The 19,890-nt window shown below is 51.2% G+C and overlaps 7 protein-coding genes across 7 annotated transcripts; 3 read left to right on the top strand and 4 right to left on the bottom strand.

The window, feature by feature from the left end:
- Nucleotides 1-383: 383 nt before the first annotated feature.
- On the bottom strand, nucleotides 384-1,887 carry BU25DRAFT_483142 (MFS general substrate transporter; the record flags this gene model as incomplete). Its single annotated transcript, XM_033711162.1, has 4 exons — nucleotides 384-451; nucleotides 597-690; nucleotides 756-1,628; nucleotides 1,756-1,887. 4 exons carry the CDS (start codon nucleotides 1,885-1,887, stop codon nucleotides 384-386), a joined length of 1,167 nt encoding a protein of 388 aa, XP_033555521.1.
- Nucleotides 1,888-3,956: 2,069 nt separating this feature from the next.
- Nucleotides 3,957-5,178, top strand: BU25DRAFT_404722 (Isocitrate/isopropylmalate dehydrogenase). The gene is made up of 2 exons (XM_033705131.1): nucleotides 3,957-3,989; nucleotides 4,046-5,178. Exons 1-2 carry the CDS (start codon nucleotides 3,965-3,967, stop codon nucleotides 5,092-5,094), a joined length of 1,074 nt encoding a protein of 357 aa, XP_033555522.1. The 5' UTR covers nucleotides 3,957-3,964; the 3' UTR covers nucleotides 5,095-5,178.
- Nucleotides 5,179-6,651: 1,473 nt separating this feature from the next.
- On the top strand, nucleotides 6,652-8,039 carry BU25DRAFT_495870 (DUF1769-domain-containing protein). The gene is made up of 3 exons (XM_033711890.1): nucleotides 6,652-6,895; nucleotides 6,945-7,575; nucleotides 7,687-8,039. Exons 1-3 carry the CDS (start codon nucleotides 6,736-6,738, stop codon nucleotides 7,868-7,870), a joined length of 975 nt encoding a protein of 324 aa, XP_033555523.1. The 5' UTR covers nucleotides 6,652-6,735; the 3' UTR covers nucleotides 7,871-8,039.
- On the bottom strand, nucleotides 7,765-9,692 carry BU25DRAFT_483155 (uncharacterized protein; the record flags this gene model as incomplete). Its single annotated transcript, XM_033711163.1, has 2 exons — nucleotides 7,765-8,276; nucleotides 8,318-9,692. The coding sequence occupies 2 exons, from the start codon at nucleotides 9,690-9,692 to the stop codon at nucleotides 8,149-8,151; spliced, it is 1,503 nt and encodes a 500-aa protein (XP_033555524.1). The 3' UTR covers nucleotides 7,765-8,148.
- Nucleotides 9,693-10,658: 966 nt separating this feature from the next.
- On the top strand, nucleotides 10,659-10,980 carry BU25DRAFT_240359 (uncharacterized protein). The gene has a single exon (XM_033701518.1). It carries the CDS (start codon nucleotides 10,781-10,783, stop codon nucleotides 10,940-10,942), a length of 162 nt encoding a protein of 53 aa, XP_033555525.1. The 5' UTR covers nucleotides 10,659-10,780; the 3' UTR covers nucleotides 10,943-10,980.
- A 37-nt stretch (nucleotides 10,981-11,017) lies between these two features.
- Nucleotides 11,018-12,208, bottom strand: BU25DRAFT_463813 (uncharacterized protein; the record flags this gene model as incomplete). The annotated part of the gene is made up of 1 exon (XM_033710632.1): nucleotides 11,018-12,208. The coding sequence occupies one exon, from the start codon at nucleotides 12,206-12,208 to the stop codon at nucleotides 11,018-11,020; it is 1,191 nt and encodes a 396-aa protein (XP_033555526.1).
- Nucleotides 12,209-17,336: 5,128 nt separating this feature from the next.
- BU25DRAFT_354671 (uncharacterized protein) lies at nucleotides 17,337-18,077 on the bottom strand (the record flags this gene model as incomplete). The annotated part of the gene is made up of 1 exon (XM_033703521.1): nucleotides 17,337-18,077. One exon carries the CDS (start codon nucleotides 18,075-18,077, stop codon nucleotides 17,337-17,339), a length of 741 nt encoding a protein of 246 aa, XP_033555527.1.
- Nucleotides 18,078-19,890: the final 1,813 nt, after the last annotated feature.

Here is a 19,890-nt window from a genome sequence, read left to right on the forward strand (position 1 = left end):
TTGTTAGCTCAGTTTGCTTCCCCAACACTATATAGACTCGATCGATTCTAGCCCATAGCTAAAAAGAATCAATCAACATCTCAACCCTTCCACAGTTAACCTTTCAGTAGGCTCTGTAGCGTTGCACGAGCAATGCTGTACGCGCTAGCAGCTGTCGCTGGCTTGTCAAAATTCTAGCATTAAGATCGTGGAGAGCAGATTGTATTGCAACTCCTTAAGGTTAGGGACGTCCTCTCCTTGTATTGTTATATGCTTAGATGAATGGGCCTTGGAACAATTTTAGACAACAATGCCTTTGATATATCGTTGCACCAGGTCACCCATAGTGTGACATAACTCCGCATTGAGCTTACCATGATAACAGAGAACATTGGGCAAGTGCCTTACGCCGGATGGTTTTGTGTCTTGCGACTCTGTACTCTGCGGAGTTGGAACATGAACCCGCTTGCGACTATATAAGAAATACCGGCAAGGACTTGGGTGTAGAGATATTCTCTGGACGAAGAAGACCGTCGAAGTTTTAATGCAATGCCCTCAGATACTACAGAATATTATCAATTAGGCCTAAGTGACATCGGAACAAACAGAAGACCTACCAGTTGCTGGTATGATCACTGCCACCCATGACAGAGACAATAGTGACTGCAAGTTCTCGACCCCGGCAACCTCAACACAAAGCGGACCTATAGTCTACGGGTAACAGTGTAAGCGTGTGGGCCGTACAAAGATAGAAGGAGTCGGGGCAGCCAACATACCATCCAAAAGACTCCTACGATAGCCCCACAAATGATTGCAAAGAAGACAGTGAGTCCAAAAGTCGTAGCAGGTAGCCAGAAAGCAAAACATGATAGACCACACAGTAAGGTTAGAATACCTGCTGTGTCAATTCGGCTCCATCTGTCGCTAAGTGTACCAATAACCGGTCGCCCAACTGCCGTGCCAACATTCAGAAGTCCAATCACATCGGTAGCCTGGGCTCTAGAAAGACCTATGGACAAGGCAAAGTCGGACAAGGAGAAGAGTAGAATAACATATCCTAGCATGCTGATAAAGGCCCAGGCAAGCAGCAGTATCACGTCGTATCGCCGGAGAAGTTTGGTGTCGAATCCAAGCTGAGATGGTCGGATCACATGATTTCGATCCCGTAGTACTGTTGTTGCGGCGAGGTTGGCGGTGAGTGCGATGATACCGGTAATGCGTAAAGCCCAACCAATATTGAAACGTTGAATGATAGCTTCTGTACCCCACGTGAAGACAGCGCCGCCAACGCCAGAGCCTGCAGCACTAATTCCATTGGCCAGGCTGCGCCTCCGGACAAACCATTGAGACAGGACAGGTAAGCTGGGAATATATAGGAAGCCAATACCACAGCCGATGAGAATGCCTTGGGAGACATGCAACTGCCATATCCGAGTTGCGAAAGAAGCTGCAGTAAAACCCCCACATTGAAATACTAGGCCTGTAATCATTGTCTTGTGTATTCCAAACTTCCGCGTTAGGAAGGTTACGATGGGTGCTATGAGCATAGCGATTGAGAAGTTGAAGCCGCCAACGAAAGCATAATCCCATGTTGATGCTTCAGGAAAGGTTTCTTCGGCCAGATAATGTGAGAGGTAGATGCCATATGCCTGAACGAGCGAGTCAGTACAAGCACTAACGATTCAAAAAGAGCACCTCTCATGGGCCATTGTCAAACAGAGCATGAAATTATCGGGATGATACTGTCAGGAGCGGATCCTAACAGCGTAGGCCTACCGAAACTGTGCCCCAGGTAAAGCAGTTGATCGTGAAGCACGCGGCTACGCACAACCAGCCATAACCGCCGTCCGGAGGAGCTTCCTCTCTTCTGCTATTGTGGTCGCCTATATTATCGAATTCGTTAATCATTACGGATGACGGATCTGTTAGTGGAGAGGCCATCTTTCTTGCACAATCCGAATGTTATGAAAGGGAGTGGTATGAGCCCTTGCGAGGCTGCGGACACCAATTTATGAGTTGTGTTTGCAGCATGTCACCCACTCGCCGCAGCATGTCACTTTGGGGACGCAAGGATCACCACAGCTTGGTAAGCGCCCCAAACCGCCTCTGCCACATACATCTGCACACCATCTCCAGCACTTCTCTTGAATGAACTCGAAAAAAGAGGTCCATGGGCACTTTGTCTAACTAAATTGTTTTATGCTTAGTTCACTAGCGTACATGCTTTTTGTTCGGTGATGGCCAGTTGTACCGTAACGAACTATGTACGCCCCAGTGGTGGCATAAGTGTCCGACGGAGCTATCGCGCATCTCATTGGCCAGCTCATTACGTCAGTACCTGCGCATAGCTGCGCAATATATAGAGTCTGTTTCCTTCACAGTAGCATCAACAAGATCAGTCAACCTACATCTTCATATCCTGTTTAGGATCGTGAGTGATCAGTACGCATGTGCGGAAATATTGAGGGATTGAACTGAGGTTGTATTGGGTGAAGCTACGGACAGTATGTATAGGTGAGTAGCTGTAAACAACGCTAGTGTGACGTGGCAGTCAATCTCATGGCAGGTGAGGTTCGACAGGCAAGAGCGCCCTGAACCGTGACATATCCTCTCATCAATAAACACCGGGAATTGCGAAGCATAAGAATCCTTGCCGATCACATGTGCTTCGCAGAGACACCGTTGTTGATATCCGACGATCTTGCTTTCTGTTGCGGTATTGGTTGGTCCGTACAAGGTCTGACTGTACCCCTAACAGACTACCCTAGTCTAGTGTGTGACAGGTTACTGGCCTGAGGTCAGGTATCTAGTCATCAACTTCCAGCTAGATAGCAATTCAGCGCAGTATTCCATCAACCTGATAGTCCTACGTTAGCGTTTACCGTAGCTATCAGTATTCTATAGCGGCCCACGCCGCCACACATTCTTTGCCTTGGTCCTCTTCTCCTCTCTCTCGCTGTACCGATCGCCGAAAAGATCGAAGTGCGGCCGCATGACTAACGTTTACTTGACGAAATTTTCCATACAGTGAACGAGCCTGTCTATATTCCCGCTTGGCATGAGCCTACTTCCTCCATCGTTCGCATTCTCATCTGTGAACTGTGTATAAGCCATGGGTATCGAGTGTTGATTCGGGATAGTGAACATGCGCATCCATCGACTGAGGATGCGCAGGGAGTTTACAGTGTCAAACGATTGGGATCCGCTGGAAACTTGTGCGATCGCTAACGTTCGCCCTTAGAGTGATATCCAATCTATCTGATTCTTAAACCACTGCGGTCTGTGAAGAACAAGCTTGTTAGTCAAGTGCAAAGCATACAGGGCAGGTTGCTCTGAGTCACTGACAAGATTTCCATGTTAATCGGGACTTATGCAGAAGTCTCACGATTCCAGCACCCTGGGGTGCGAGTGCTGAACGTAGTCCTTTACGGGTAGTCCACTAGGATCGTACATGCAGATGTCGCAGCCAAGTCGGAGGTGTATTCGACTAGCCTCGAATGCCAACAGACGAAAGTAGGACCTGTATATGATTAGCTCCGTTCACATGAATGCAGAAGCACTGCAGGGCCAATAAATATTCACCGCTGTCACATGCAGCCGTGTAAGACGAGAACCTTCAATCTATCGTTATCCTTCCTAATGATTTGGCAATTCACCATCTTTAACGCCGTACTAAGCTCACGCCGAGAGATCTAATCTTTCTCTGAGTCTTGACCAGAAACCTCAGTGCATTCGCTTACAGACTTGCCGCTATTCACATTCGAGTATTCCAGGCAGATCTGAGTCACAATGTAAAGAGCTCTGAGAAGACATAGCTCGATGACTGATGTACTCCGTAGGCACATTGGTGTTGTGGGGAAGGAAGCATCAACCCCGTGGAGTAGCTCGTTTCGACTTGCCGCGTCAAAGCTCCGGTCCTCGGCGAACGCAACTTCCCAAAACTTTCGAAAGTGTCACAGCTCCAGCATCAAACCACAGCTTCACAATGGCCGCCCGCACGCTGAGAATTGGTACACACATCTTCAATAAACTGTATATACACTCTAGGAGCTAATTGACTCTCCAGGCCTCATCCCCGGTGACGGCATTGGCCGCGAAGTCATCCCCGCCGGCCGCCGCATCCTCGAGGCTCTTCCTTCCTCGTTCGGTCTGAAGTTCAGCTTCTCGCACCACGAAGCCGGCTGGGACACTTTCCAGAAACAGGGTGTTGCCCTTCCTGAAGACACCGTTGCGGCCCTTAAGTCGGACTGCGATGGCGCTCTCTTCGGCGCTGTCTCCTCGCCCACCGTAGCGACCAAGGGCTACTCCTCCCCCATCGTCGCCCTCCGCAAGCGCCTGCAGCTGTACGCCAACGTGCGTCCCGTCAAGTCTGTTGCCAGCGCCAAGTCTCCTGTCGACCTCGTCATTGTTCGCGAGAACACCGAGGACCTGTACGTCAAGGAGGAGAAGACGTACGCTGCGCCTGATGGCAGCAAGATCGCCGAGGCGATCAAGCGCATCTCCGAGACCGCGTCGTACAACATCTCCGCCATGGCCGGTGACATCGCTCTCCGCCGCCAGCGCGTCCGCGATGCTGGCGCTTCTTCCATCCACTCCCGCCCCTTGGTCACCATCACCCACAAGTCCAACGTCCTGTCGCAAACCGACGGTCTCTTCCGCGAAACCGCCCGCAAGGCGCTCGCTGACCAGAAGTACCAGCTCGTCAACGTCGAGGAGCAGATCGTCGACTCGATGGTCTACAAGCTCTTCCGCCAGCCCCAGGACTACGATGTGATCGTCGCACCCAACCTGTACGGAGACATATTGTCTGACGGCGCTGCTGCACTTGTCGGCTCCCTTGGTCTCGTTCCCTCCGCCAACGTCGGAAAGGACTTCGTCATCGGTGAGCCATGCCACGGCTCCGCGCCAGACATCGAAGGTCAGGGCATCGCCAACCCCATTGCCACTATTCGATCGACGGCGCTCATGCTCGAGTTCCAGGGCGAGGAGAAGGCCGCTGCTGCCATCTACGCCGCTGTCGATGCCTGCCTCGAGGAAGGCAAGCTTCTCTCGCCCGACCTCGGCGGTAAGGCCAAGACCAACGAGATCATTGAAGACATTTGCAAGAGGCTGTAAACTGTCCAGCGCAAGGTTAGATATAAAAGTGTAGACTGTAGATCGTAGATACCATGTAACGTAAGGTCAAGAGTTTGAATACCCTAAAGTTTCCTGCGGTTTCCAAACTTCTCAAAGTCTCCTTCTTTTCTCTGTTCACCTCCGCGTCTCGATTCGGTCTTCGAATCTACAGCGAAGCAAATAATACCCAAGTTTGCTGATATTCCTGCTGTTAAGCCTTGCTCAATTCGAACTAGTGTGTCTACAAGATGGCCCTTTTTACACCACCTTTTCATTCGAATCCAGTATTGCTGCAACAAACCCGCCTGCCAACACTGCGGACTCGAGTGACACCGTTGTGAGGCTCTGCGGTTCGGCTCTCGACAGCGACGCCAACGCAAATGATGTCGGCCACCAACGCGCCCCACAAGGCTGTGTTTTACAACACCAACTACCTCCAATCAAGGTGAACTAGTCACAACAACACTCACGATGGACCTTCCAATGTATCGATGGACAGTACGGTGGCCGTCTTTCTACGTCAGTATCCACCTGTCGTGAAGCGATACAACTATGAGGTAGTACTTGCATGTTCCTGCTCGCCATGCGCTGAACAAGGCATTGTCACTGTGTATCCCAACCACAAACTTCCTCAACACACCTCCTTCCACGACACCAACCCAGCCGACCGAAATCACAATGAATAACTGGACCAACGCAACAGACCCCTGTACTGCGTACGGCATCAGCCTCAGTGCCCGAATCAGTACCCAGCCTCCAAACACTCCCTACGTCGCCATCGGCCCCATCTCCAACTTCACATCCGTCATTGAGTCCTGCTGCCCTTCACACGGCTCCGTTTCCAACTACAACGGCTGCCCAGCATCAGAGAGTTGCTATTACTGCTGCACCTTCAACGGCACGGTGTAGGATATGCGAGCTGCGATGAGCTGTGACCAGGATAAGTCGACGGAAAGGAGGAAGAATGTTAACACAGAGAAGGGGTGGCATCCGGACTTGGACGAGAAGGGGGCGGGCGCGTACGAGAGCCCGAAGAGAGGTGTCTGGAGAAGTTTTGTGCTTGGCCTGCATTCTCTGGCGCAGTTGCTGGGGGTGTGTAGGGTTTCTAGCCCAGTATTACGGATCTCTGGTAGGAGCGCAGACTACAAGGCTGAATGCGGAAACTGGGCACTTGGAAGACTTGCAATACATCTCCAACATTCCTAGTTGATTTATTACCTCCACCAAATTTGGCGCCTCGACAAGCTCAACGAAGACTGCAAGACCAAGACATAGCGAAAACGATTAGCACCATACACGAAGACGCGCAGGTCTGGCACAGTCAGGCAGCAGCCACTGGTTCCTGTCCCAGGCCGTCTGCACGACCCAGGCGGTTATAATGCCGACGTCCCTCCAATACACGACCGACACGAGACCATGTTGAAGGAAGCCAGATAAGCTCATGATGCAGGCCGTAGATCTCGCCTTCCCCGCGCTAGCCTCGAGACCCTTGTCGAAAAAACGCGACCGCACGTCATTTCTACGCCGACTAGTGTCGCCTGCGAAAACGTCCCGCCTTTTGTTGACCTTCTAAATACAAGCTTTTGCGACATCATCTCTCTCTTTCTTGCATACCGCCTTCTGTGATACCCTAGATTTACCATGGCCCCTCTGCACGAACAGTATGAGCTGCGGGTAACCGCCGGCTCCACCTACGACCAATCAAAGCACCAAGATGTGCCCGTCAACACCGAGAAGCCGGTGCACATCTCCTCCGACCTGATCGATGCGCAAATCCATATGCGCGTCAAGGACTACCGCGGTATGTCTCGCGTTGCTTACCTCATAGCCCTAGCTGACACCCTCGATAGGCCTCCCCAAAGGCTCGCCCTCCACCTCGCCTTACTTCTCCACACCCCAGCACCCCTACGACCGCTACTCGATATCATTCTCCTTCGTCCCTAAACAGGATATCGCCGGCGACAAACTCGTGTTTGGAAACGACTTCGAGCACCCAATCCGCGACCGCCTGCCGCCGCTCTTCGACAAAGCATTCGGCATCGTGAAGTGGTGGATTGATCCCGGTCTCGAGGGCGACGTGTACGGCGACGAACCATACCTCTACGGCGCGCTGCTATCAAGCATAAACGTGCTGCGCATCGGCGACAAGAAGGACAGCGCCGAAGCCGCATCCGGCGCCGCCGACGGCGCGTATGAGAACGTCGATGCCGGCGAGGAGGGCGAGGCGGTAGTGTACACCGAGGGCGCGGACGGGACGGGCGAGGACGTCAGGAAAGAACACCACATCCCCGCCGGCTCGTCGCAGCGGCAGAAGTACTTCCTTACCGAAGCGAACCGCAAGAACTTTACCTTCGAGGCTGGGCGAGAGTACAAGTGCGATTTCTTCAACCCGTATCTGGACTTCAACGAGTTTGCGCTCAAGATTGGGTACGGGCTGCCCAACATCAGCATCATTGGGCACTGGGACGGGCAACCACTCAGGTATGTGATCCCCTTACTTCTCCTTCTCTCCTGTCGACACCGGATACGAGGAAGATGAAGCAATCTTGTTTGGATGTGGAGGCAGGCTGACCATGATCGCTTACTAACCAGACCGCACTCGCTCAGATATACACTCAAGAACAAGGAGACTAACACTGAACTCTTCGTTGTTGTCATCCAGCTCATGCCCACGGAGCAGGCGAAGGCTGAGGGCACGAAGAGCGAGGAGGAGGAGTTGCAGGCTGCTCACGGTAAGGGCGACGAGAAGGCTGAGAACGACGACGATCTCGACTGAGTGGGGAGGGGGGCGAAGAAGTACATGGCTCCAGCCATCTTTGGATCATGGGTTAGGGCATCAGCGTGGCGTTTGGAAAGAAGGCGGGCGCTTGGGCAGTGGATTTGCTTAGATACCAGATGTGCGCGGCAAAGCGTGCAAGCTAGACTATCAGTTTGTTCTTACACTGTCTCCATCTTTCATGTCCTATTTGTGGAGACGTCAGTTGTTGAGTGCAGATGATTATTTCACTCCATTACTTGAGCGTTGCTATTCGCTCAACCCATCCCTTTTCGCGCTTACACTTCAACAAAGTCATCAAGGTCCACCCGCTGATAAAACGACACATGGCCAAAAGTCTCCCAGTACTGCGCCAGTCGATCGTGCGAGATGAGTATGAGTTGCGAAGTCATGTACGTGTCTGCATCTGTTAGCATGCGCACTCTCACCCAGCACCCGCACACATACCTTCTCTAAAACCACGAGCAGCAATATGCCCCACGCTCTTAACAATCCTCGCACCCTTGAACATCTCCTCGGTCGCAACGCGTATCAACCCACTCGGACCAATGTCTGGAGCGATGAACGTGTACTCTCCGCGCGGTATATTTGGATCCCCCGTGAGCTTGATCGCCTCAATGCGTCCGCGGCATACCAACTCGTCATCACCCGTCGCAAGTTCTTCGGAATCAATCATCGAGTAGTCATCCCCAATGTCTGCGCCTTGCAGCGTCGCCACGCTGTCTTCCAGATCATCCGCTGTCTCGAACATATCTCCCGCGTCCGAGGGTGAGGAAGACGTGTCTGCGTGCGTGGGCGCGGTACTCCAACTGCCCGCACTGCTCACACTGCCCTCTCGCTCTCTGGCGCGCATCGCCCATTCCGCTCTCTCGGGGAGCGGTGGAGATTCGTCTGGCTGTGTGACGAGGAGGAATTCGCATCCGTGCCCGGCATAGTCGCCGCACCAGATTCCCTGCCAGGGTTTCTGGGGCGTGGGCGTGTAGCAGTGCTCACGCAGTGTGGCGAACGTGGTTATATCCTCACCGATGCGCATCGATACCCCATTGGGCCGTGAGGCGAATTCCATCCACTTTCTTATCCTGAACGTGGACGTCGAGAGCTCATGCATCCTCGCTGGCTTGCTGGCGGTATGGCGGAAACCGGACGGACTCGTATCATTCCGCGTTCGGTCTGCGCTGGGGAGGATAAGAGGCGGCCAGACGGGAGTCGCGTTGGTGGTTATGTCTTTCGGCCATGGGCGGGTGAGCATCAGTCTGGAGTGAATGCCGGCGGACACCAAGGGTGCCTCATGGTGCACGTCCATGTGGATTTCGTGTTGGAGCCGGTGGCCGTAGATGCGCTCGTAGGAGTTGCCATTGAGTCGAATGACGGGAGAGACCAGGTCTAGTTGGACTTTTGGCTGGAATGTGTGGATGATGACTTCTGGGTTCCATTCCCATATCTGCATTACGGGTTGCCTTCGTTCGGCTACTAGCGCGTAGGCTTCGATTGCGTTGATTCTATGGTCATACCGAGCGACGAGTAGTTTACCGGTGTGTGCAGTGTCGGCGAACCAGATCTTGTTCTTGGCTAGGAACCAGTAGGGGTGGTGTTGTTGGAACAGCTCCTTCCATGTCAGGTTCTTGGGCTTTGGTACGTTGTGTCCTGGGACTTGTTCTTGCACGAATGGCTGCCATAATGTGTCTTGCTGTGAATGCTCGTTCAGCGCGTGGTTAACGAGACTGACTGTGAGTAAATCGGAGAGTGACAGGAAGCTGAGAATGTGCTGAACGATTTCGGCAGGCAAAGCCAAGAACAGCGTAGGTGCAGGTGCAGTATCCATATCAGCTTCCGAGGTGTATCTGCTGCTGTGGAGATGGCGCATAGCAGGAGGCAGATCCCTTGATCAAAAGTTACTCCCGGTGGCAAAGTCGACTTCACTATAAGAGCAGCTTCCCCAGACCAGCGCGCCTAAAGTCTTCCGTGTCGTCGTGTTGCTCGATCCTATTCGCACAACCCCAAATACAACACCAGAGCATGTGCCCTAGTACGTGGTACCGTAGGGTTTCGGCAGCACCGCGGTCTGGCTTGGTACTTGTTCTCGGCAGCTGTTGGCAGTGACACCTTCCAACCTGCGCCTAGCTTCCGGGTAGCTTGGATTCAAAGCGTTATTGATCGGCCGCTATGCGCGATCAAATCGTATTCGACAATCTCACAAGTACCGGGTGTCTTTTCTTTTCGGGTGCGCGCGAAGTATAGAGCTGACAATGGCGATGCGATATCGGGTGATGCGCGCCTGAGGTTGGTGTACGGATTGGGCGTGCAGGTCCGTACGTGACGGGTGAAGGGATGTGCAATAGATAGGGAGATGCCGCAATGTGCTGCACGCTCTCTATCAAAAGCTTGCGTAGTGCCCTATCAAAGTGAGGAGACGAGATGCAGGTGATGAGGTAGAGATATGATGCAGGATGACGGATGGAGCATTGCACGACATGCGCGCTTTGACCAATTCGCTAGTGAACGCTTTCTGGGGAGCATCGGGGGCCTTCTATCAACGACCAACCTCACCTCCTTGCTGAACTATCGGTTTCGGGTGCTGTCATCGGGCGATCGACTTCTGCCTGACTGCTGAGCTCAATCTCGTGACAATGTCGCGCGATTTCTGGGCAACTTCCGATATCGGCACTCGTTCTGGGCAATGGACAGCGAGATGTGATGACGCGGCAGGAGGACAGGAATTATTCCTGCTTGCAAACATGTGGAGGCTGTCAAGTATTGATCCTTCGCGACCGCATGGTCAGCGGCAACATCTATCACCAAAGTCTAGACTGCTCAGCCCTAGTTGTTCTCAGTGTGACAACGCGGGCCGCGTAACGTGTTGACAGCGTTGCTTACGTTGCGCCAGACCAAGCTTCTCAAGCCGTTTTGTTCATGCTCACAGGCCAAACCGTTTGTTGTTGTACTTCCCTCTTAGATTGTTCACTTGCATTTATCTCCTCAGTTCTTCTCTCAGGTCTATCTCTTTGTTTCCTCAACACCTCATGCGCTCCGCTCCATTGGATGTCATTTGCTTTTGTTTGCTCATTCATTTGAATGCCCTTATATGACCCCTCCGAATCTCTGTGTTTGAACGACAGTCTTCTCTGTCTAGCGCGTTTACGTCATTGATCAATGCCGAGCAAGATTCGCAGCATGCGCCGCAGCTATTCGAACATCGGACTGCGCGAACACCCCTTGCCCAGGAGGGTCCTCAAAGTCAAATGCTGCTAGTTGTTCTTCGCTAAGTGGGTCGCTGAAATCGAACTCACCGACAATCGGATCTTCAATAGGTGGTGCGTCTACTGCCTGTGACTCTCTGTCAGCGTAGAAGTCGCAATACCGCTGCCAGTCCGCCTTAGACTCCTCAGTGGTCTGGCGTAGGAGTTGCTCGTCTTCTGGAGTATTTTGCAATGTCGTGCGATCTGTCTGGTAAGCATACTCCAGTAACTTCTGCATCTCGTCGTCTACAGCTTCATTGCCCGTGGCCAATGACTGCGGCAGCGAGCTCAGGTAAGAAATTCCAGACCGCAGCGCTGCCATCCCCTGGGGTACCGGCTCTGCTATTTGCGTCGCAGACTGTGCTTGGTAGATGGACCCTGTGGCCAGAATGCGATCGAGCCCGCTGTCTATGGTATCACGATCCCAGATCTCAAAACGTATATTCGACACAGCTTTCTCCTCAAGGCTCACTGTTCGTGCTGCAACTGTCTCTTCGAAAAATTCGTTGAAAGGCTGTGCGCTAGCTGGCGTTAACGACTGTGCCTGCAGTACCGGTGTCGGGAAATGCTGGCTCAGTGTCTGCGAATTGGCCTGCGAAGCCTGAACGTCTGCATCCTCTATTGGTGCAATCGGCTGTAGCGACGTTTTTCGTGTCCGTTCCGCGTCGTTCTCTATTTTCGCAGCTTGGAAATACTCACCAAACAACTCATCTACCCTACCCAACGACTGCGCTGTACCAGCTCGCTTCCCACCATTGTCGCTGGGATCACCGCTCTCCAGCATTACTCGCTGCTCAGTGTTCAGTGGCTGTCCCTTCTGTTTGAGAAAGTACGCTAAGTACCACTTCTTAAGCAAAGCAAAGTCGGGGGTTTCTTTCGCATTCTCACGATAATATGCGTCATGGTAGAGGGCTTCGTGCGCTTTGAGTTGACGCGGATCGGTGCGTGCCAGATTGGTCAGGAAGATAGCTTGACTTGTCACAATGCCGCTGGAGCTGCTCCTGCGCCGGATCGGCGCAATGGGACGCGGTGCATGATTAGGGGCGGGTGCCTGAGGGGCATGGGCTGGCGCTGAGCAAGCAGATGAGTGGTGTTGGCCCATGGCTGGCGCTAGATGCTGCTGAACCGGCAGAGTTGCAATCGTGGATTGCTCCCGAGGTTCTCGTGCCTTTTGTTGCTACTCCTGTTCTTCCCTTACCCTCTCCGCTTTCTCCGCTTTCTTTTGCTGCTGTTCCCTGTAGAGGTGCGATTGGTACTTCTTCTTCAGTGCCGGCGTATACCAGTCCAAGCCACGTTTTATGTCGGTCGTCAAGTTTTTTCTCGTCAATAAGCTTTTCCACAGTCTTTCTCTACCTATCTATGGCTTTCTTGATTGCTTGTCGCTTCCGTGTCCGCCTACACCGTTTATGCAGCAATCAGCTGGTGGATTGCGATAGTATGCCCGCAAGCATATCGCCCATTTGACATTATTTGGTGATCTTCTATGTTCTCGAATGGGTACTTTAGTACTACTACCAAATCTCTGAGCCATTGAATCTGGTGTGGTCGGAATTGTGGTGGTTTCGCATGCACATCTTTGCTTACAGCAGTTCCATTGTTGCATTTCTTCCTTGGCGATGTAGCAAGGTCCATGCGCTCCTGCCATGTAGCAAGTTTTACAAATCATTTACCTTTGTTGTGCTTGATCTTGTTATACTCGGGTATACCTAGTCTCAATGAGTAGTCTTTGTCGTACCATTCTTTTTTTTTTTTTGCTTATTTGCTTCATAAATTGCGCGAGCGTCGATTGTCAATTCTGGATCATCTTCTTCGTTAGTTGCTAAGTCAGTGCTTGTTCGCTTTGCTCCAGCAGTCGGGGATGGTGTTCTCATATCAGGACGATTTTCTCCGGCTGAATTAAGCGCGAGTGGCTCGTCTCGTTCTGTATGAACACGCTGCCGCTGCTCAGGACCCGCTTGTTCAGCGCTTGAACGCTTTCGAGTGGGACGGGTCATTGTTGATGAAATCTTTGGGTTACATCTAAGCTTGCTCGAAGCATACGCTACAATTGCATGAGTTCGGAGAAAAGAACAGAAGAAAACTCCTGCAGTTTCTCGCTGTTGCTTTGTGGTAGCTGAGACATGTACTTCATCGCTTCCGAACACTGAGTCGGCATCATTGTTGTCAAAGGGAAGAATGTGAGCAGAATCATGGTGTATTAATAGCTACCGATGTGGTGTTTATCTACACAGAAGGAAGCTGTGGGCGCTAGCCGGAAATGGGAAGGTGCGGAGCCTGAGATAAAGAGATGCAGTGAAGGTGCTGGCTGACCATTGTCGCTTATCAACGTATCACCGGCAGTCTCTGAAAGCTCCTCAATAGTAACAATAGCCTCCGACGGGATTGTTGGTTCCTGTCTAGGAATCGTACGCCGCTCCGTTGAAGGCTCGGGCCGCTGAAGGATCTCCTTCCCTTCTGGCGTTAGGCCCTGATCCTGATGTTCACGAAAAGACGCATCCTATCATTCGTCGAAGCGCGGCCAGTCTTGAAGCTCTGTTGGCCTCTGTCTCTCTTGGTGCTCAGCGTCTCGAAGATATCGCCGCATAGCTTGGGAGACCGACTTGATAGTAAGTTCAGCAGGTGCTGTAGGCTCATTGTTTGGTATGACATGGGATAGTGCTGGATGGCTGTGACAATGGACCAGGAATAGATCTTAAAAACGTGGTCTGCCCACTGGTAGCTTGATATGAGAGCTGTCGGGAGACTTGGTTGCTGTACAGGCCCTATGGTAGTCGTGCTTGTTGTGGCTTGCTGACTGTTCGTTGCCCTGTACTGGACTTTTTTTGCTCTGAAGTTCGTCTGCTTCTATGATATAATGCCCTTTTTCGCAGCTTTGGTTTCATCTCCAGCATAATTTTGTTTGCTCTTTGCTTTGACTCGCTTCACCGTTGATTCGGAAGACGCCTTCTTTCCGCTGAAAGTCAAGCCATTCTTGCAGCAATCATGCTGTTGCACGTGCCTTCGAGGCACTCGAATTTCGGTGGGCACAGCGGTAGCGGCCAACTTTACCAGGCAGTCTTGCCCATGTCTTCGCGCCTTCGACGTCTTCGCAGTCTTGAGTCTGTTCCAGTGGCTGAGTAGCCATTGGTGAAACATGCCGGCGCATGGAGGACCCCGCTATTGGTAGGCGTTGTTGATCCATTATAAGCACTTGCTGCGGTCGAACGGGTGCTAGACTCTGAACTCCCAATGGATGTTTCAACTTCAAGTAAGTAGCTTTCCCCCATTGTGAAGCTTTCCTACAGGACATGGGGTTTGCCGCACACTCCGCTTCAATCTCAGTCTTGTACTGCTCATACAGAACTTTGTCTGTAACAGTGGCAATGTGGGCACGATGTTGAGGTCCTTCTGTTGCAGTAGTTGCAGTAAATGAAGGTGTAACCGCGCAGGGCAGTCGGTCAGGGGGAAACCGCGCGAAGCAGTAGAATCAGTATATACTGTGTTATTCTTATTCAGTATTCTACTGTACTACCGTGTCTGTGCGCGCAATGCGCCGAAACACCAAAATTGTCAATCCAAAATTGAGGCTGTAGAGCCACACACAATGGTTACTATCATGAGAATCTCTGGTGGAGTAGTCTATAGACCTATATGAACAAGTTTCTCACTCAAACTTTTGTGGCGCTCTGTGTAACGGGGTTATGGTGCTGTAGTGAAGTAGGCTGTCACGTGTCGAGACGATGGCGCTAACCCATCGGGACGCTAGCGTGGTACGGACGAGAGCGCATAGATAATCGGGCACACAATGGCCAGGAAAACGGTAGCAATTAATCTTATGAGACCACCCCCCATTGTTACTAAGCTCGCTGTCACAGATACCCTTACACTGCTTGTGTTTCCGCAACAAGGTTGTGCGATTAACACCATGTTTATCTGCAATATGCTGGTATACAAGTGTTTTGCCTAGCTTCAAATTTTCAATCTCTTCAAGCGCTTCTTTGATAACTGTCATGGTTGCTGAGATATTGTGTGTTGAAATATAGGTGTGTTTTACTGATTGCGGTCGGCACGCGAATCCGGTCGGCACGCGCACAGACACGGTAGCTGTCAACATGTAGTCGTGCGACATAGCAACCAATCAGCAGATAAGCGCCTATGTGGCCGCCTGCAAGGAGACTACAACCGTGACATTCTCTGCAATGCCCGCTCCGCTACCTTCCCGGCTGCGTAGGCTTCTGTGACTTCGACTCGACAGTTTTCTAGCTACTATTACCATGGTGACTGATTCACAAAGGTACTCGTGTGTGCGAAGATCGCAGGTAGGAAGGGCTACACGACCGTAGATCCAAGCAAGAAAATAATCTTGCAATAGGCTCCCGATTCTTCAATTTTTGTACAAAAAACGGCAGATATTGTAAGAACCGTACCAACCGTTCTTCCTCATACTACTCACACGATTGCTATCCGACTCCTAACCGATCCCTACCCTACTACCTACCGGTATCCCCCGAGCTACATGGAGCTGTTAGGTATATAAGCAGGGCAGTGTACATAGTTATGGTAGATAGTTTTTGAGTATCCTTTCGTACAAGACCTATAGGAATAGAGGTTTACTCCTAGTTCTATCTATCCCAGTGCTCCCATACACCTCGTAGCGGATTTGAACCCATATCGGAGTCCTCTCTTACCTGTGTCGTTACAGATATGGTCACAACTATCTTACTGAATCGGAACCTGCAGCTAGGTCGTATAACAGCCTGGGCTATGGCAGACCTTGCGCAAGGTAACGCTCGTAGTTCAGAAGAGCCTCAACATAGAACAGGATATCATGTCATTTGTGTAAACAGTTCTTCATATGTCTCGACTAGACAGCTAGGTGCGACCAACACAGCAGTCAACAGAACGATTTGAGTTGTCGTCTATCAAATGTTTCCCAGCCAATTCAGCTTCTGTTACAACAGTACACGTGTGGATCAACATAGACGTAGCGACTTAACGTTGAGGAGAAAGGCAAAGGTTGACTTTCCACAACTGACGTAAGGTCCTAGATACGACCCGGGATGGCAAGAGGAAAGTGCACGCGAGTGTTTAACTTGCCCCTTACTAAAACAAGCAGTCCTTGTAAATCGGGGTCTTTCAGAAATTTTCAATCTTCCGTGTGGCCCTTCTCAATCCAACCAGTCTCCTGACAGCCCTTGCAACGAGATGTCAGTCTTTTCTCACAACGGGTGAGGTCTCCTTGTGGTCTTAGACTGTCACAATAGAATGATTTTCAAAATGTGCGGACCACCCCCTACATTTGGTACACAATTGGGTACCTGCAGGAGTATTCACCTGGCAAGAAGCCAAGCTGGAGGTTTGGGTGACGTGTAAGGTATATAATGTGGGGCAGACCCTGACCCATACCTTCACAGCCTCTCACAGAAGCTACAGATCAGTTATCACGTCACAGACGTCATAACAATTGTCACGTTACCGTCTAGCTCTACTCTTCAACTTCTTCACTGCTAACACCTGCTGCTGGCTGGCCAATTAGGTGTTGTGTATTCTTGTGACTAGGGTAAGGCCTTGATGCGGTACCATAGGCAAGGGGGGGTCCGCACACTTTGAAACCCACCGATACTAGAACAAAGAATATTTCCCACGTCGGTGCGACAACGCGGCCTTAATACCATACCTATGGCATGATTTGATGCTGGCCTATTCCTGGTGGATGTTGCTCACTTCCAACCTTCAGGCGCTACGCATTACCGCCGCTAGAAAGCCTAAACGGCGCTGAGCAAGCGACACATTTCCTACCCTGCTCTTCGTTACCGGTCTTGATCACAGCCCTAACTTTACCCTCCTCGAACCGCCAGCCACCTATGTATCCTATCAGTAAAGCCTTGCTGGCAGCGTGGCTCTACTGCCGGACATGCTGATGCATCTAGATACGCGTTTGGAATACTGCCGCTCAGTTGGCAAAGGGGCACGCTAACTGCTACCGCCGCCGCCGCCGATGCCCATCAGGACTTGCTCATCATTGTTCAGTAGATACTGCTCAAATGCACATGGACAAGGATGACTGTTGTTTTGAATAGGGCTGCCTGGATCAGGGTCGCCTGCTGTATAAGAAGTAGGGCTGTGACCTATCCATCTCTGTAGTAGATAGCCACATCGGCCTGGTTCCTGTTCGCGCTCAAAGTGGCAATGTTGGCATGAAAGCTTCCAAGTGTTTCGCGCAACTTCCTCTGCCTAGTGGTATCGTAACTTCAACGGCTAATATCAATATGGCTCATAGCCTGACCCTTCCCCGAACCATCATTCTCCACCTGCATCATAAGCTTTCGCATCCCTGAGCCGTCTTGCCCCATTGTACCAGTACCATATACTACTTCCGCCAGCATGCGCAGCTGCATCGGCATCTTTTCATCCCCATAATGTTGGATAATTTCCGGCTTCGTCACCTTCTTCCTCAGGTCGCTCCATGCGCCACTATTGCCAAAGGTAGCGCATTTTCCAGCTTTGTCGTCCGTAAACCATGGTGGCAACAGAGATGGATGGGTAGTTGCTTTGGCGAGGTACTGAAGAAAGGGCTCGGTGCTGGAAGGCGCGCCGGTATAGACGCTGGGCGGCGTGGTCTTGTACTCGTAATCGAAATCGTCCGCTTGGCGCATACGAAAAGAGTCGATGAGAAGCTTGTATACATCTGTTTCTGGACGACCATGTAGATACAGGTTTTGATCAAGTCGCGTGAATGGGTTTGGTACATGCTGCTCGAGGTTTCTCAAGCGAGGCGCTGAGTAGGAACTGGTGTGGTCGGTGTTGGCTCTGGCAAAAGCCTCAGTAGCGATCCTAGAGCACACTTTCTTGTGCACTTTCCAATCGGCCTTCTGGCAATCGCGACCACAGTACCGAGTGGTCTTACATCTAGTGCAAGCTTTGAGGTTTTGAAGTCCTTTAACGGCAGCAGTCTCCCTGCAGTTGGCGCAAGATGGCGTTTGGTCCGCCATATCTGATGTATAGCCGAGAAATTGAGAATTTTCAAAGCGAACAAAAGGATTAATGGGTTGTTGGAGTTGGTGAACTGTACGCAAAGGAAGAAGTTGAGTATTGTACTGTGGTTGTATTGGGTGAAGCTACGAACAGTATATATAGGTGGGTAGCTGTAAATGACGCTAGTGTGACGTGGCAGTCGCTCTCATGGCAGGTGGAGTACGGCAGGCAGGAGCTCCCCAATCCGTGACAAGGAGAGACCCCAAACCGTGACATGGGTGGATGAGCTTATGAAATGCTTACAGGGGCTTATGTAGAAAGAAGAGGGGGTGGGGAGCGGTCGCAAAGAGAAACCCGTCCCCCAAAGTCTTGAAATGTGACACTGTCACGGTTGAGGTGTCTCCTTGCAGTCGGCCGCATAGGCGCTTATCTGCTGATTGGTTGCTACGTCGCACGACTACATGTTGACAGCTACACAACATCAACGTAGATATTTCCTTATGTATAGCTTCACTCCGTAGTTACTGTACTAAGGCATTAATCTGTTTGCAGCGCACGGGCCAAACCCCAACCACCACAAATGCAATGATCAACATCACAACTTCAACCCACTACTGCACAACCACAATGAGGGCTTTTGGAGCTGAAATTTCAGGAGATCGCATCCCAGGTGGTAAATTGTCCGTTTGCCAAAGGGATAGTATTGTCTCTAAGGCAGAGGCAGGCTGTGTAAGGGGCGAGCCGCTGAGGGCGATATGCGATGTAGAACTTGATGGATTTGATAAGGGGCAAGTCCCAGAGCGTGACTTGCAGAATTCTAATACTCCCGCTTCGGGGGTTGCAGACCCGCTCCGGAGGTAACCGGAGGTTGTACGTCCGCTTCGGAGGTACCGAGGCCTGTGCTGTTGCCGAGGCGCTAACAATGGGCCTAGCCCATTACAGGCTGTACTACCAAGAAACTGGCAGAAGAATTCAGCTGTTCACGTTGCACAATCCAGAAGACAATCCAGCGGTACAACATGACTGGCAGCAACCAATCTAAGCCTTGGCCTGGTCAACCTCCACATATATCTCATTGAGAGAGACATTATCTCCATTGCCTAGTTTGAAATTGTCCAAAAATTGAGTACAGGGAAATACAGAAGGCACTTGGTTGGCTTCTCACCTCTGACCAGGGACCCTCTGTTTCCACTACCACTATTTGCAGAACCCTGGCCAAAGATGGACTCTGGAACTTCAGGGCAAAACGTCAACCAAAGATTACTACTGCTGTTGCTCAATGGCATCTTAAACATGCCAGGGAGGTCACAGGCTTCAACTGGAAATAGAAGGTTGTCAAGTTTAGTGATGAGTGTTCAGTCCAAAGAGGTTCAGGAGCCAATGCTGAGTGGGTGTTCAGGCTTCCAGAGGAAAAGTGGGACCATAATAAAGTCACAGAAGTGACAACTAATTGTGGTAAACAACAGATGGTTTGGGCTTCAATTTGGGTTACTTTAGGGGGTCAGGTTGGGAGGTCTCTGTTGAAGTTGTACTTTAAGCAAAGCTCATAAGCACTATTCAATTGGTTCTCAAGGATGAACTCTGGTTCTGGAACAGTGGGGGTAAGTCGCCTGGGTGAAACACCTAACGATGGCTTGGGATGACAATGAGTAGTACAGGCAATCTGTCTAGCTCAAAGGTCGGTTGAGATCCAATGACAAACTTAATTGATGAGGTTGAACACGAACCATAAGGGTTGTGTTCCTACACATATATATACAGTCCACCAGATCTGCTCGTTGACGAGCAGAGTCAGTCCTGGCCAATCCGGATGGATTGCGGTTCGTCAAC

The sequence above is a fragment of the Macroventuria anomochaeta genome (assembly GCF_010093625.1).
Source record: "Macroventuria anomochaeta strain CBS 525.71 unplaced genomic scaffold BU25scaffold_57, whole genome shotgun sequence".
Classification (NCBI taxonomy): Eukaryota; Fungi; Ascomycota; class Dothideomycetes; order Pleosporales; family Didymellaceae; genus Macroventuria; species Macroventuria anomochaeta.